The sequence below is a fragment of the Acanthochromis polyacanthus genome, chromosome 13, assembly GCF_021347895.1.
Source record: "Acanthochromis polyacanthus isolate Apoly-LR-REF ecotype Palm Island chromosome 13, KAUST_Apoly_ChrSc, whole genome shotgun sequence".
Taxonomy (NCBI): domain Eukaryota; kingdom Metazoa; phylum Chordata; class Actinopteri; family Pomacentridae; genus Acanthochromis; species Acanthochromis polyacanthus.
Genome location: NC_067125.1, coordinates 34,759,385 through 34,773,898, shown reverse-complemented (window position 1 = coordinate 34,773,898; position 14,514 = coordinate 34,759,385). Strand labels below are relative to the sequence as shown.

Genomic DNA, 14,514 nt, shown 5'->3' with positions numbered 1-14,514 from the left:
ATTTTTGTCAGATTTTGGACGACATACTAAACTATGACATTTTTGTCATATTTTGGACGACATACTAAACTATGACATTTTTGTCAGATTTCGGATGACATACTAAACTATGACATTTTTGTCAGATTTCGGACGACATACTAAACTATGACATTTTTGCCATATTTTGGACGACATACTAAACTATGATATTTTTGTCAGATTTCGGATGACATACTAAACTATGACATTTTTGCCATATTTTGGACGACATACTAAACTATGATATTTTTGTCAGATTTCGGATGACATACTAAACTATGACATTTTTGTCAGATTTCGGACGACATACTAAACTATGACATTTTTGCCATATTTTGGACGACATACTAAACTATGATATTTTTGTCAGATTTCGGATGACATACTAAACTATGACATTTTTGCCATATTTTGGACGACATACTAAACTATGACTTTTTTGTCAGATTTCGGACGACATACTAAACTATGATATTTTTGCCATATTTTGGACGACATACTAAACTATGATATTTTTGTCAGATTTCGGATGACATACTAAACTATGACATTTTTGCCATATTTTGGACGACATACTAAACTATTATGTTTTTAGTGATTTTTGGATGACATACTAAACTATGTTGTTTTTGCCATATTTTGAAAGACATGCTAACCTATGACATTTTTGCCACATTTTGGATGACAGACTAAACTATGATATTTCTGTCACATTTTGGACGACAGACTAAACGATGACATTTTTGCCATATTTTGGAAATGTTTTTTCATGAGATTTCTTGACAATAACCAAAACATTGATTCATTATTCTTATTCACAAGGATTTTTTTTCATGAGCATAAGTAAAAAAAAAAAAGAAAAGATGATAAATGCAGTAAATAAGGTCTTTCTGAAATGCTTCATCACCTGGTGAGGTCCTCTATGTCAACCAGCATGGCATCTTGCTCCATGTGTAGTTCATCCCGAATCAATAGCAACTGTACGAGCTCCTCATTCAGACCTGAAGTGACAAATAATTGAGAGAAAAAAACAAAATACAAAAACGTTGTCAGTGTCACAACACAAATCAGAAAAATGCTAAACACCACAAATTGCCGCAGCAGATGAAGCGTATTTTATTGTGACTCTCGTGATAGAAATGAAACATACATGAAATACTGTAGGTGGCCGCTGAAATCCTCCCACTATGCTTTCATAAAATGATATAATGAAAACTCTATGAGCACCGACAATCAGACCACACATCTGCGGTTGTGGTTGTTTTCACATCACATGTTCCTTTGGTTCCCTCAGCTCTGACCAGAAAATGTGAGGCAAATGTTGAAGAGATTTTTAAGGGGAAAGTCTGCTTTGTAAGTAAAAACTAGCTCCTGTCTTTGGACTTGTGGGGACTTTTTTTGTGTGTGTGTGTGTGTGTGTGTGTGTGTGTGTGTGTGTGTGTGTGTGTGTGTGTGTGTGTGTGTGTGTGTGTGTGTGTGTGTGTGTGTGTGTGGAGCTGTTTTGTGTAAGATGAGAGATTATTCATCCACCAGTACAAGGATCAATGATGTGTACAGTACAGTAACAGTAAATCCTCAGGGGGAAGCTGTTAACTGGTACAGCTCTTTGAAGTGACTGACATATATAAAGTAGTTTCACATCCACTGAGAAGGGTAGGGGTCAGGATGCATGTGCATGTTTTTCCCCATTTGCTCTCTTGCTCATTTCTGCATTTGAAAGTAGAGGTCAGTGACTGTGTGTTTGTTTTCTGTGTGTGTGTGTGTGTGCGGTCAACTCACTTTCAATCTGGGAGTGCAGGTCGTTGACTATAACCTGGAGCTGCCCCAGTGTCATGTCTCTCAAGTCGGTGGGCTTCAGGCTTCTTTTCATTAGACACTCGCTGATGTGAGGCATGTGTGGAAGCTGCCAGTAAAAACACAGATAGAGACATGAGAATGAGAAAAGAAAATAAATGACACATCGAGCATTTGGAGACTGACACCTTATAATATAGATAAAAGCTCACATTACTTAGAGAGTTTGCAACAGAAGGACCACACTGTTGAAACCTGAATGGCTCTATTATTATATGAAATTGTGAAAATGAATAATATGAATAATGGCAGTTGGTGGATTTAAATGAAATTTTTAAAATAATAAAGTACAATCGAAAAGTCACTGGTTTTAGATTCTCAAATCTGAGGTCAGACTGATTTTCTTTGGAAGTTCAATAATAATAATAATAACAATAACTTTATGTATATGGAACCTTTTAACAGGGCAAAAAAAAGAAGGATACTTAGTAAGAACAGAAGACTGGTCAGTGCAAACACGGTAAAAGATATTCAAAATAAATTAGTAAAACAGCACCAGACAAAATGATAAAATAATATAGTAAGGGAAGAAAAAAAAACAAGTGGAATGAAATTTAAAAAACACAATATAATAATAGGAATAATAATAAAAAATTAAAATAGATACACAAATAAGTAAATAAAGGGTAAAACAGAATAAAATGAACAATGAAATAAAGTCAAAAACAGTTATAAAAATAGACTATAAAAATAATAATATTAATAAATAAAACTTAGAAATAGGAATAGTTTTCACCACTTTCTGGCAATTTATATTAAAAAAAAGTCCAATCACTGAAAATATATCTAATATACAATATAAATCTGGTTAAAACCCTCAGTGACTTAAATGATCAGCAGGATAACAGATGACAAATGAAATCACATTGGTAAATAAAACAGTAAGCAGTGAAAAACAACTTGTTTTTTCCGTTTCTTGTTTCCTCCGTGAACCAAAAGGGAATATCAGTCTTTCTTTGGGGTGTTCACCTCTCGGTGTAGGGAGACTGTAAAGTTAGGGGATTCCAAACAGGCGCTGCTGTTTGGTCACAAACAGGTTTATGGTGTTTAGACAAATAAACAGCAAATGTGGCTCTGTGGAGTTTAATCTCTCCAGCAGAGGCCAGCCGTGAGCCTGTTTCATTTTTCATCACATCTCACTGTATACTTACAATGTGAAAACTTTTAAACTCCCTTGCATTTCATCCTTTGTCACAAAATCCCAGGACTCTACAGAAGCGCCTTTGCATAAATCTCTAAACAATGTGTTTTCTACTTCAGTATTGACTTTCAAATGCAAGGATTTCTGCTGTGTTTTCATTTTGTTCTGCATGAATGTGTTTTTCTTAAACTTCCCCTATTGCTTCTGCTGGTTTTGTTTACATACTGTTGACACATTGACACCTGTTGTTGACCTCCCAGTGAAGCCACCACAGGCCCTAAAAACACAAGCATCACACAGCATCACGTGCGCTTTTCCCAGGCGGATATGAGCAAATCATTTGGGCTTTTTGATTCTCCCTCTGTAAAACTCTCTCACCCAACCGGTCTAGCGTCTTTCCCTTTCCATCCTGCACCCATGTTCTCTTTCTATCATTCCTGCTTTCACCTCCGAGCTTGATAAACAGTAGGTGAGAGAACGTGCACGCTCTCTTTCTCTTTGTATGTGCCACACTGCTGGCAGGCGTGGGCGTCTGACTGGCTCTTCTTGCGGGTTTCTCACCATTCTTTCACTTTCACATTGGCACTGATGCAACTGTACTGGAGGCTGATATGTGTCAGTTTCAGTTTTGGGTAACTGGACTTGCACAAGTAAGCGACTTAAGAGTGACATAGAGAGAAATGTGATGTCAAAGACAACGTGAGCGGGATGACGGGAAAGGTTGTAGATTGGTACTAGTTGTGACTCACTGCAGTGTGAGTTTCTGTGGCTGATTGATCATCCTACTAATTACAATTTACAGTCGAAGCATTCAATACCACCAAGCTGATCTCCAGCTATGACTCGATGTCAGATTTGAGGAACAGTCCTGAGTGAATTGGGGAGAGAGTATTGAGGTGTTACAGTGAAATCTTTCCACCATTAATTTTTTCTCTCCTCTCGCTGACTTTCTGTCTTTCTCTCAGGGATTCTGTTTGTACATTTAGGAAAACCCAGCACACAGCCAGACAGTTGGGTGTGAGCTTGCTGTGCTGGCTGAATTCCCGTGCTTTGTCCTTGACAAGCGGGCGGGACAATCCAGTTCAGTTGGAACTGAATTAAAGTAAGTGGCAGAAGTGAAGTGAGGGCAGTGATTCCTGATCTTTTATTATATGTATTTACCAGATGAGCTCAAATAACCCTTTACTGACACCACCAATGCATTACTTGTAGCTATTTATGTGTCTTTTAAGTTAACTATTTCAATCATTTACTATTTCTTTACGTATTTGTTCTGATATTTTGCTCTTTTAGTAGAATGTTTTATGTTTTATGACCTCATTTACCTCCTCAAGTTTTTTTTTTTTGCCCTATTTAAAAATTGGTTTTGAGGTTTTAAAACTGAATACGTGGAATTTGTGTAGCTGTGCTGGTAGTTTACTGACATAATAATGTGACTAAGAAAAAGCATTAGACTAACTTTCAATGTATTCTTTCAATCAAATTCTAATTTTAATTTCAAATTCGTCCCACAACTGTAGAAGTACCCCACGTGATACAAGCACTGCTCTTCTAGATAAGCAATTTAGCATCCATAATGACTGCAGTTTAATAGATCTCTGGTGTTGTGGACACTGCAAGAAGCTGCACTCTTAATACATCTTAACATTCACTGTGTGTTCAGTCCGGATGTGACAGTGATGTCTTCTGACTGCTGAGCACTGCTACATCCCTAAACACCGAAGTCAATGCTTTCCGGCGCATGAATTATAGATGGAGCCGGTCGAGCTGCCCTTCTCTTCTCTGAATAAGTAAAACGGTTTCTGCCGGAGAGTCCGGGTGGAAATATAACGTGTGCAGAGTCTGACAGTGTAGATGTGTGAGTGTGTGCTCCTGAGGAGGCAGTGGGGCAGATAAAAATGAATGAAATAATGATGAGCGGGGTCATCATCACCTTCCTCGGTCTAAATGGGACAAGGGGAGGAGAGGGAACAGGGGAGGGGAGGGTGGGCAGTGACTATGATTTGTTTTTATAAGACGCTACTGTAAGCTTTGTCTGAAAAATGCCCATTTAATGCACCGTATTGTTGATGAAATTGACTATTTTAGATACATTCCTAAGGGGCACTTTCAGAACCTTCTTCCTAAATTATTAGTATAATCATTAGTATGTTCTGTTACATCGGTAGTAGAAAACTAATAATATCACAGCCCGACAGTCTATGATAAAGAAAATAACTTGTCAAATTTACAGAACATCAAAAGAATACGTCAGAGTAAGAAAGCTTTTGGTATCAACAGATAGACTTGCTCTGAGCTGTCATCTAAAAGCTACTGAGGAACTGCAGTTGTTTACACGACAGTGAGAGCATTGGGTGTTCAATTATTTATACTGACACTCCTTTTTACAAACAGTGTAGGCCTCAGATATCATTGGTGTAACTGATGAAACTGAGTAATCAGCTGACACATCTGATATATCGTTGAAATGCTGCAATAACTGGTTTTTGGCCACCTGATGCTTGAAACAAGGAGCAAACATCATGGCCTTTCAAAATATAATTAATCTTGAGATGTGTTTTTTTTTTTTTTTACTAACAATATCTATATAAGGCCCAGGTCATTCAATTTAAAATGTCAGAGAATATGAGCGTCCCATTTCACGCTTTTGTCAAAGCACCAGCATCATATTTCTGATACTGACCAGGTCGGCCACCGGTGACTTTTTGCGATTCTGTTTCTCCACCTCCACCTGCATCTTGGCCATGGGTTTGGCCATAGCCAGGGCCAGCTTTGCCTCTGCCTGCAGCTTCTTCTGTCGACTCAAGAAGTCCATGTCCTCCAGAGACTCCGAGTCGTCCTCTGTGGTGTCCCTGTCCGAGTAGGAGGAACTCTGCTTGGACTGCAAGGTGGGGAAAAAAACACAATGGAGATAATGAAAGGAATAAGAAATCAGAGAGAAAAGAATGTAGGGTAAATAAAAGAGACAGGGTTCAACAATGAGGTGAGGAAAGAGGAAAAGATAAGAGAAAAAAAATGGATTAATGTTCATATATCCTTGGCCTTTTGGTATGCAAATTTTAAACACTGACAGGAACATCATTGCACATCAGCTGGGACATGAGGAGAACGAGGATGAACATGTAAAGAAATGATGATTTTTCTCTTTCTCCCTCTTGTCCTGCTAAACGTGTCTCAGGTTGACAGGAGGTTAATGCAGCCGGTCATCCATGACCACGGCGAACATATACCATTTCACCTCTCATTTGATGCCCGTGAACTGGCTTACAGGCCACAAAACGTGTACAGAGACATTCATAACGCAAATGCCAGCTCTCTCTCTGATTCATAATGAAGATCTCCCATTTTACTGCTTTCATTCTTGTTCTGTCTCAATTTCGCTTTCACACGATCTAATCTTTGCTACTTTCACACCATCAATAATACACATTTTGTCGTGAATACATTGTAATATTGTAGTGGAGGTTAACACCATGAGAGCACATCATACCATGGGGGACAGAGGTGTGTCCAGACTTGTCTCTGTCTTGCTGTCATCTGCATCGCTGTCCTTATCGCTACCACTATCATTGACAAAACAGATCTGTAAGTTCATGCCGCTCTGCAGCCTGCAGGGAGACACAGAAAGAGACAGAGAAACACATGGAAAAGTAATATTAGCATAAATGCAGATAACATGTCAAGTCAGTTCAACTGTCAGCTGCTTCTGCGGTAATTGACTCGGCCCAGAGCCAAAACAGACAGCAATGTCAACAGCACCGCTGCTAACGCAAACGACCTGTGATGAGTTCAACAAAGTGCTCCAATGGAGCATTTAGAGTGCTGCAAACACACAAACAGGACTTTCATGTGTTAAAAGACAGAAATAAGGAGAGAAAAACAGAAAAAAAAAACGACAAGACCCTCTGCTTTCATCACCAGAGCAAAGTGCAGACTGAAGACAAAATTAAGGAGGGTTTGTGTTTTTAATCATCCCTCCTCTCGTCTCTGAATCGATCCAAGAGGTTTCCGGTAGGTCTGATACAATCTGTCTAGGACCAGAGGGGGAGTGTTTGTGCCATGAAAGAGCAGAATATCACAAGGTGTAGATCCATCCCACTGCGGATCAATAATCTGCTTATTCAATGCAGTAATTACAAACAGGCCTGATTGATTACACAGCATAGATCCAATCAGTCCCAATTAAAACAGGACCTGAGTGGTCGATTGTTTGTTTCTAGAGGGGGAGTGTCAAAACTCCCCCTGAAGCTCCAATTTAATAGATCTTAGGAGCCGTTAAAGTGTCCGGTGACTTTTTTGACAACCAGAAGATGATAAACTGTTGTTCAATAACAAACAGAGCAGAGCCTCACTGAGATTAACTTAGCTCCGATATATTATAGTATGGGTGAATAGGCCAGCAGACAAACAGCGAGAAACCGCAGGAAAGAAATACCAACAATACGTTTCTGCTATTTTAGAAGAGTACACTGATGAGTTCACTTTTCAACTGTAAGATCTCGTGTTTAGAACATATCTTGGATGCAATTCTTTAAATAATGTTTAAAAAATATCTGATAACATATGAAAAATACCAAAAGATCAGCCTAAAATTTCAAGCTTAACATGGCATTTTCATAACTTAGCACCCCAGACAAGTGTCTTTTCAGGCAGCGCTGCCATCTGACTGTTTCCCTGTATTTCATCATTATTAATCAGCAATATTGAGAAATTGCCGGGATTTGAATCACATGAACACGACGAGCACCGCAGTGTTTACAGGACATCTAGTTCCAGGAAGGCATTGTGTAGGAGGCAGCAGCACTATGTGTGTATGTGCGTGTGTGTGCACTCATGTAAGTGTCTTTTAGGAAGTGAGAGCCACAAGTGCTGATTTCATCTGCCTCATTCATACTGCTCCTCTCTCCTTCCTGTCATTCTCACCCCCCTCTTTGTTATTTATATACAGTACTTCTGACAGTAAATCTGAACTTATAGATTCATACACTTCAGTTTTTTTTTCTTTTTTTGACTTTTTTTCAGTCCAAGTTTTTGTATAGGATCCCTTTTCAGTGCATCCTCATTCAGAGAATTATCAGACCACAAAAAAAAGGGGGAAAAATAGACAACTAAAATATCGTGTTTTCCAAGTATCTGTCACATGCTTTTTGGTTTAGAAAGACGTAATAAGTCAGAAGTCTCACCGTGAGGACAGGCTGGGTTTGCCGCTCTTGCTGCAGCTGGTGTAGATGCCCGGCCCATCATCGAAGAAACTGCCCAGGGCCAACTTCTGCCTGATAGACTCCCTCTCATTCTTCTGGGCCTGCAACAGAAGATTAACAAGATTGGGTTACTTTTTATGGATCTAGCTGATAATTGATATTAAAAATGAGGGCAAGTCGTTGCCATACATGCTACATCACCATCACCTCAACTCTCTTCTCCCACAGGGACGAGCTATGTGCAGAAATAGAAAGCGCTGTTACCCGGGGCTGTTACGACTCACTGGGGCAAGCATATAAATAACAGCAGCCTCTTCTTAATTTGCAATAAGAGGTTCAGTGTCATCTTAGCAAGCTCTGATACAAAGTGTGGAGTCAGCTGATGCACTGAAAAAGAAATGTGTGAAGCATCTCAGTGGAGATCATTAAAAGTCAGCAATACCGGTATTCACCAGCAGGTGGTACTGTTGCCTCAGAGAATAACTGTAAACACTCAGATACTGTGCTAGGCTTTCTCGTACAAGATTCAGTTTACATATGACAAATTCAGGAGGCAAAACTGCAATAACCATCTCATACATGCTTAGAACTGCAGGAATCACAGCCTTACAAAATTTCAGAGCTGCTTTCGATTGTCCAAACCACAAATTTCTAACTGTGGATGGCTTCAGCTTTGGCAGCACTTCACTCACACTCATGCACACCAGTTTCCTCTCTTATCTGTGCTGATAACAGATTTAAACATCCAACTGAGATGGAAACAACCATTGAGACGCTCCGCAAAACACTTCTTTTGTTTGTTCACTACTAGAGCAGATTTGGAGCTTTATTTAACTGCTTCCCAAACTATTTGACTTGTGAATCTTTAATTAGTGAAGCAATACATAATGAGGCCATTTTAATGTGACGGCAGAGCATGAGTGGCATTAAGGTTCCCATATTTCGGGTCTGTATTTTCAAATTCGAGGCTAGAAAGAAAGTAGAATCAAGAAAACATGCTGAGCAGAGAGGAGATGGTGTTAGCCTGGAGTGTAACCACTATCCCTCCCTTTATGGGTCTACCTCTTTCTTTTTTTGCCCCTTTCCACTTGCTCCTCCATAAATCTTTCACATTCTTCATCTCACATCCCCATCCTTTCTTTATTCACTTGATTCAGCCACACCAGTCATTTGTCTTCCCCTCTCTTCCTCATTATCCCCAATTCCACTCATCTCCACTTTTTTTCCTCGAGCCCCTGGCCTCTCCTAGTCCTTCCATCAAGCTATCTCTCTGCGGTTCACTCTGTTCTTCCCTCTCCAAATCACTCATCGTACCTTCACCTCTCTCCCACTCATTTTCTCAACTCCTTCGCTCCCTCCTTTGCTCTCGCACCGTCTATGTCTCTCTTGACAATTGTGTGCAGGCGTTAGTGAGAGTGCCTTCACCAAGGACAAATTAACATAATCCCACTCCACACAAGAGCCCGCAAGACGCTCTTGGCACCGCCAGCGCACACACTGGCATGTAGAGGAGTGGACCTGGCACTGCTCCTTTTGTGTATCTGTTTGAACGATTGCCTGGGGAATCAAGATGAACATACTTGAAAGTTTCAATTCGTTGCTTCAAAGGCGCAGCGGCAGCATGTGTGGTACAGTGCAGGTCAAACACATTTTTGTACACATACATCACTCCCACCGACTACAACAAAGCTGTCAGTCAAGTTACTCGGCTGAACAGTTGCTCCGAGCAAAGATGAAACCAAAAGCAGCAGGTTCACTGAGCATTGTTAACTGAATGCTCCCCTCATGTGGCGAGGGCTGGGAGAGGATAAAGAATGAGGGCTGGCCAGGATGGAAGTTTAACACACTGAGGAAGGCACAGGGGAGTTTTTGCATGAAATACCAGCATCACCCTAAACTATACAGCTTAGCTTCATAGCAGTTTGCAAATGCAAGGCCTCATACTGTCTCTGTGAGCTCGGCTATGTGTTGATATAGAGACGTACAGCAGTTGAAGTTTATTCAAGGGGAAAAGTCAGATCTTCTACTGTGAGATAATCAGGGCTGCATGTTCATGAAGACAACTTCTTCAAGATAATTTCCCCTCGGGGATCAATAAAGTATTTCTGATTCTGATTTCGACAAATTATCTGAACCACTGACAGCTTCACGAGGTCGACTAAAAGTAAGAACATTTTTAAATCATCATTAAAGTCATCAAAACTAGAAAATAATCTGCATGAGATAGTTGTTTTGATTTATTTTGTATTTCATATTATAGAGTATCATAGTCAGACTATTCTCTAGTGCTGACACATGCAGAATGGTCTGACTGCACCTCGTCATTCTGCTATAGGTGAAAATAACTGTGATGGCTTGTTTTCATTTCTGTGAACCAATCATAATTGTATTAGGCATTGCTAAGCCCAGGACGCAGTGATGGTGTCTCCTCAACATTGTGACAGGGAATTGTTTTGTTGAAACATTCTTATGCAGGGAGACAAGTAATCTAATCTGAAAACTTGAAATTCATTCATTGTAGTAGGTTGCTCCCTAGAGTTTGTGGTTTTCGACAGTGAGGGGGATTTTCAAAATGGTAACACAGATAGCAGAAGAGCAGGAGACAGCCACATGGAATGCAAATGCCAGACTTATGACTGTAAACTACATTTGGTGAGTCAGACTAGTCCTGAGGAAAAAAAAAACAAAACATGTAATACAATTAAATGCAGTGGTTGCTCTGTAGCCTCACAGCAAAGAAGCGTCTGCACTGAAACCTGCTGGTTGGCTGCAGCCTTTCTCAGTAGAGTTTGTATGTTCTCCCTGAGTCTGTTTGATTTTCTCCTGGTATGGTTAATCGGTGATTGTAAATTAACTGTAGGTGTTAAAGGCTGAGTTATACTTTCAGCACGAATGAGCCCTGCGTAAATGAGAGAGACCATGTGTGCATTTATACTCCTTGGGGCATCTGCTCCCAAACTGCAGGGGGTAAACACACGTATACCTGGTCTACTATAGTACTAAACTGGAGAAGAAGTTTTCCATTGCTTACACCACTTACAACATGACATTTTACCAAATAGCTGCATTTCAGCAGTTAGTCTCAATTTCACACACGAATTGTTCATAACCCGGTTACCACGGTGATCTCTGTGTGATGAATCTTATAAGTGCACGTATTTCTAGACTTCAGCTACGAGACCTAGCCCTCTGCCATGTTTTTCGTGCGTTTCCATCCGCTTTGGTTAAAAAAATGTGGAGGTGCGCGGAGCGGAAATTTTCCGCACTGAAAGGCTGCTCAAGGGGGCGTGGGTGCAAAAAATTGCACAATTTTTTAGCACGGCACGGCACGAACCTCGCTAAAGTGGTAAACATAAAACAAGCTTTACTAGACTGGACTTGCATGGTGTTGGCAGTGTGATGAATTGGTGACCTGTCTGTTGCCTTGTGCCAGTTAGGACAGCCTCACCCGTTTGCAAATGTCTACAGAAAATATAGGTATAGCTAATGAAAGGATGAATGGATCTTTAATACACAGCCACATGGACACAAAGTCAAATATGATTTTCATACTTGTTCTACGCCTTTACATTCTGTGACCAATGGCAACGTCTGGGTTAAATGCACTGATTTGCACTGGTAAATGATCTAATTATTTGAGTAATCATAAAATTAATAATTTATTTCGTCTAAAATGACAGAATAAGTCAAAAATGCAAGCTTGTTTCCCAAAGGTTACATCTTTAAATGCCTTCTTTTTTGTGGGATCAACAATCCAAAACTCAAAGGTAATTCAACTGGTATTGTCACAAGTGAAGTCAACAGTGCAACACAACGTCACATCCTCATAATAACTACGTTACCTCAGAAAACCTCTGAAGTTAAAACATGTTCTGTGATCTGCAGCTGGTTAACAAGTGGCAGGCAAAGTCAGCATCTCACACCTGCCTGAAGTCACAACCCCTTTCCAGCTTGTTTGTGTTGTGTGTGTGTGTGTGTGTGTGTGTGTGTGTCTGGGTGTGTGTGTCTGGGTGTGTGTGGTAAAACAGTCATCATGGCAGCCCGTAAACCTTTTACAGAGGTGTGGAATATGCCACTGAGAGGTGGAGGTGCGAAATGGTTCAGCAAATATGCTCCTTGTGTTGTTTTTGCACACTGCTTATATCATCTAAACCACAATAGCTCATCGTTTTTTATTGTCTTTTTAAATTTCACACTGTATCGAAACAGTTTCTGGTTAATTCAATACATGTAAAGTAGAGACATTTTCAGAGCCACTTAAATGCAGGAAGCAATCCAATCCTGTCAGTTTCCATGCTGACTTCATACTGGTGTGACTTTTGGACTAAATGTCAACTTTCCTGCTAAAAACATGCAAACTTTCTCTACTTCTGATTGGCTGAGGCACTCAAACAGTCATGAATAAAACATCATCGTAACCTTTGTGTGCTTTGCTGGATAATTTTTCCACTCGAGCCACTCACAAAATGTAATAAAATTCCGAGATGGGAAATGATCCGAATGGGTGTTTCCACATGATGATGACACGGAAAATTGCTGGATCCATTACATTAACATTTCAAGATGCATGCGGGAAGCGAGCGTTAGAGACAGGATGAGTGACAATCCTAACCACCTCCTTCAGCTGCTGGCCCTGAGCACCGCAGCCGTCACTGTCCAAATTAGATTGGGGGGAACACAATTGGGCTAATTTGTGTTTTTCCTCAAATTCACTGAGCAATTTCCTCCACTGAAAAACCTTCATTGACAAAGACATTTTCTCCTCCACTCTGCACTACAACCATTCATCCGCAGGCCTAGAGGGTGATTTAGCCCTGGCAATGACCGACGGGGTGCTTGTTTAGAGCCTTCAAATCTTCCCTGAAAATCTATATTAGAGAAGGGAGATGAATTTAATTATCTGTGCAAACAAAGAGCATCCTCCCTCTCGCCTCCCACAAAATTGCAGACTCTTGTGGCCAGAAACTGTTTAATGGTTAAGATCTCAGATGTGTGTGAATGTGGATGTGCTTGCATCTATATCAGTAGAGCTAGACATTTCTGTCCATTGCTTTTCTCTGATTTAAGTATCCCTTTTCAAGCCTTCCTCCTGCAACTTTTTTTAACATATGTTAAAGACAGAAATGCTTTCAAATGTGTCACACCTTCATTTATTAATATTACATTCCCCTTTCTTCTTTTTGGCAGCATTCCTCATGAAAAATCTCCCTTTTTCTGCACAATGGACTCTTTTCAATGACCCAGACCTTCCTCCCCGGCTGGAGACAAGAACCCACTGTTAACACACACACACACACACACACACACACACACACACACACAAGTATACACAAATACCAGTGCTGGTGAGCGCAGACTACTTGCCTTTTTAGGTAAATCAACGGTGGAAGCATGACATTACAGTGCACCTGGATATGTCTGTGAGAGTTTTTTATAAAGCTGCGGTGCCACAAAGCTTGAACGTGTGTGCTGCTGTGTGGTGCGGCGTTGAGAATCCAAACAGCGACGGCTTCACTCACATATTTTTTCCAGCTCTGACAGTGAGCTGCTGCTGAGCTCTCAGCTTTACAAACAGATACAAGGTCACTGTGTCTTCAGTGAGTGTGTTATGACTGTGCTGCATAGCTCCACGGTTCACACAGATGTTCTTTCAGGCTTAGATTTGACTAAAACTAGATCTGCTTGTACACATTTCTGAAAACACAGTGCAAGTCAGTGCTTATTCCATTCAAGTGAATATTTTGATGCTTTGGGAAATGATCATATTCTCTGCTGTGAGTAAGACATAAACACCGAAACTACTATCACACCTGGATGTTAAAATATTAAGCCACAGTCAAGAACAGGTCAGTTTAGCTTAACATAAAAACAAGGAAAACAGCTAACCTGGCCCTGTCCGATATATCGTTTGGCCATTATTGTTGGCAGATATTGACCTAACACAGATATTTTGGCACATATGCTGTCCAATATGTCCCGAGATGAGAACAATGTTTTTACAGAATATAATGCACAACAGAAAAATATGTTTGGCATAATTTCGAAATGGTGTCATCACATATTTTGTCCAACACTGTCTGCAGCACATGCAGCAGAGAATGTACCACAGCTGAGCAGAGATGCAGGGCCAAGTGGTGTCATCACTGTGAGCTGCTAAGTAGTTTGTGAAACACATGACTGGAAAGTTAATAAACAATTACATCTTTTATGCTTTAATTCTCCAACATCATGTATGTAGATATATATGGGGAATATTTACCAATACATCAATATTGTATTTTTGTCCTTTCCACAAAC

The 14,514-nt window shown here is 40.2% G+C and overlaps 1 protein-coding gene across 1 annotated transcript in view; it reads right to left on the bottom strand.

The window, feature by feature from the left end:
• Positions 1–14,514, bottom strand: part of schip1 (schwannomin interacting protein 1) — a 220,042-nt gene that overhangs the window by 3,251 nt on the left and 202,277 nt on the right. Inside the window, 5 exon segments of the mRNA XM_051957471.1 lie at positions 929–1,022; positions 1,801–1,924; positions 5,700–5,897; positions 6,507–6,624; positions 8,200–8,318. Of these exon segments, the coding sequence (XP_051813431.1) occupies positions 929–1,022; positions 1,801–1,924; positions 5,700–5,897; positions 6,507–6,624; positions 8,200–8,318 (653 nt within the window).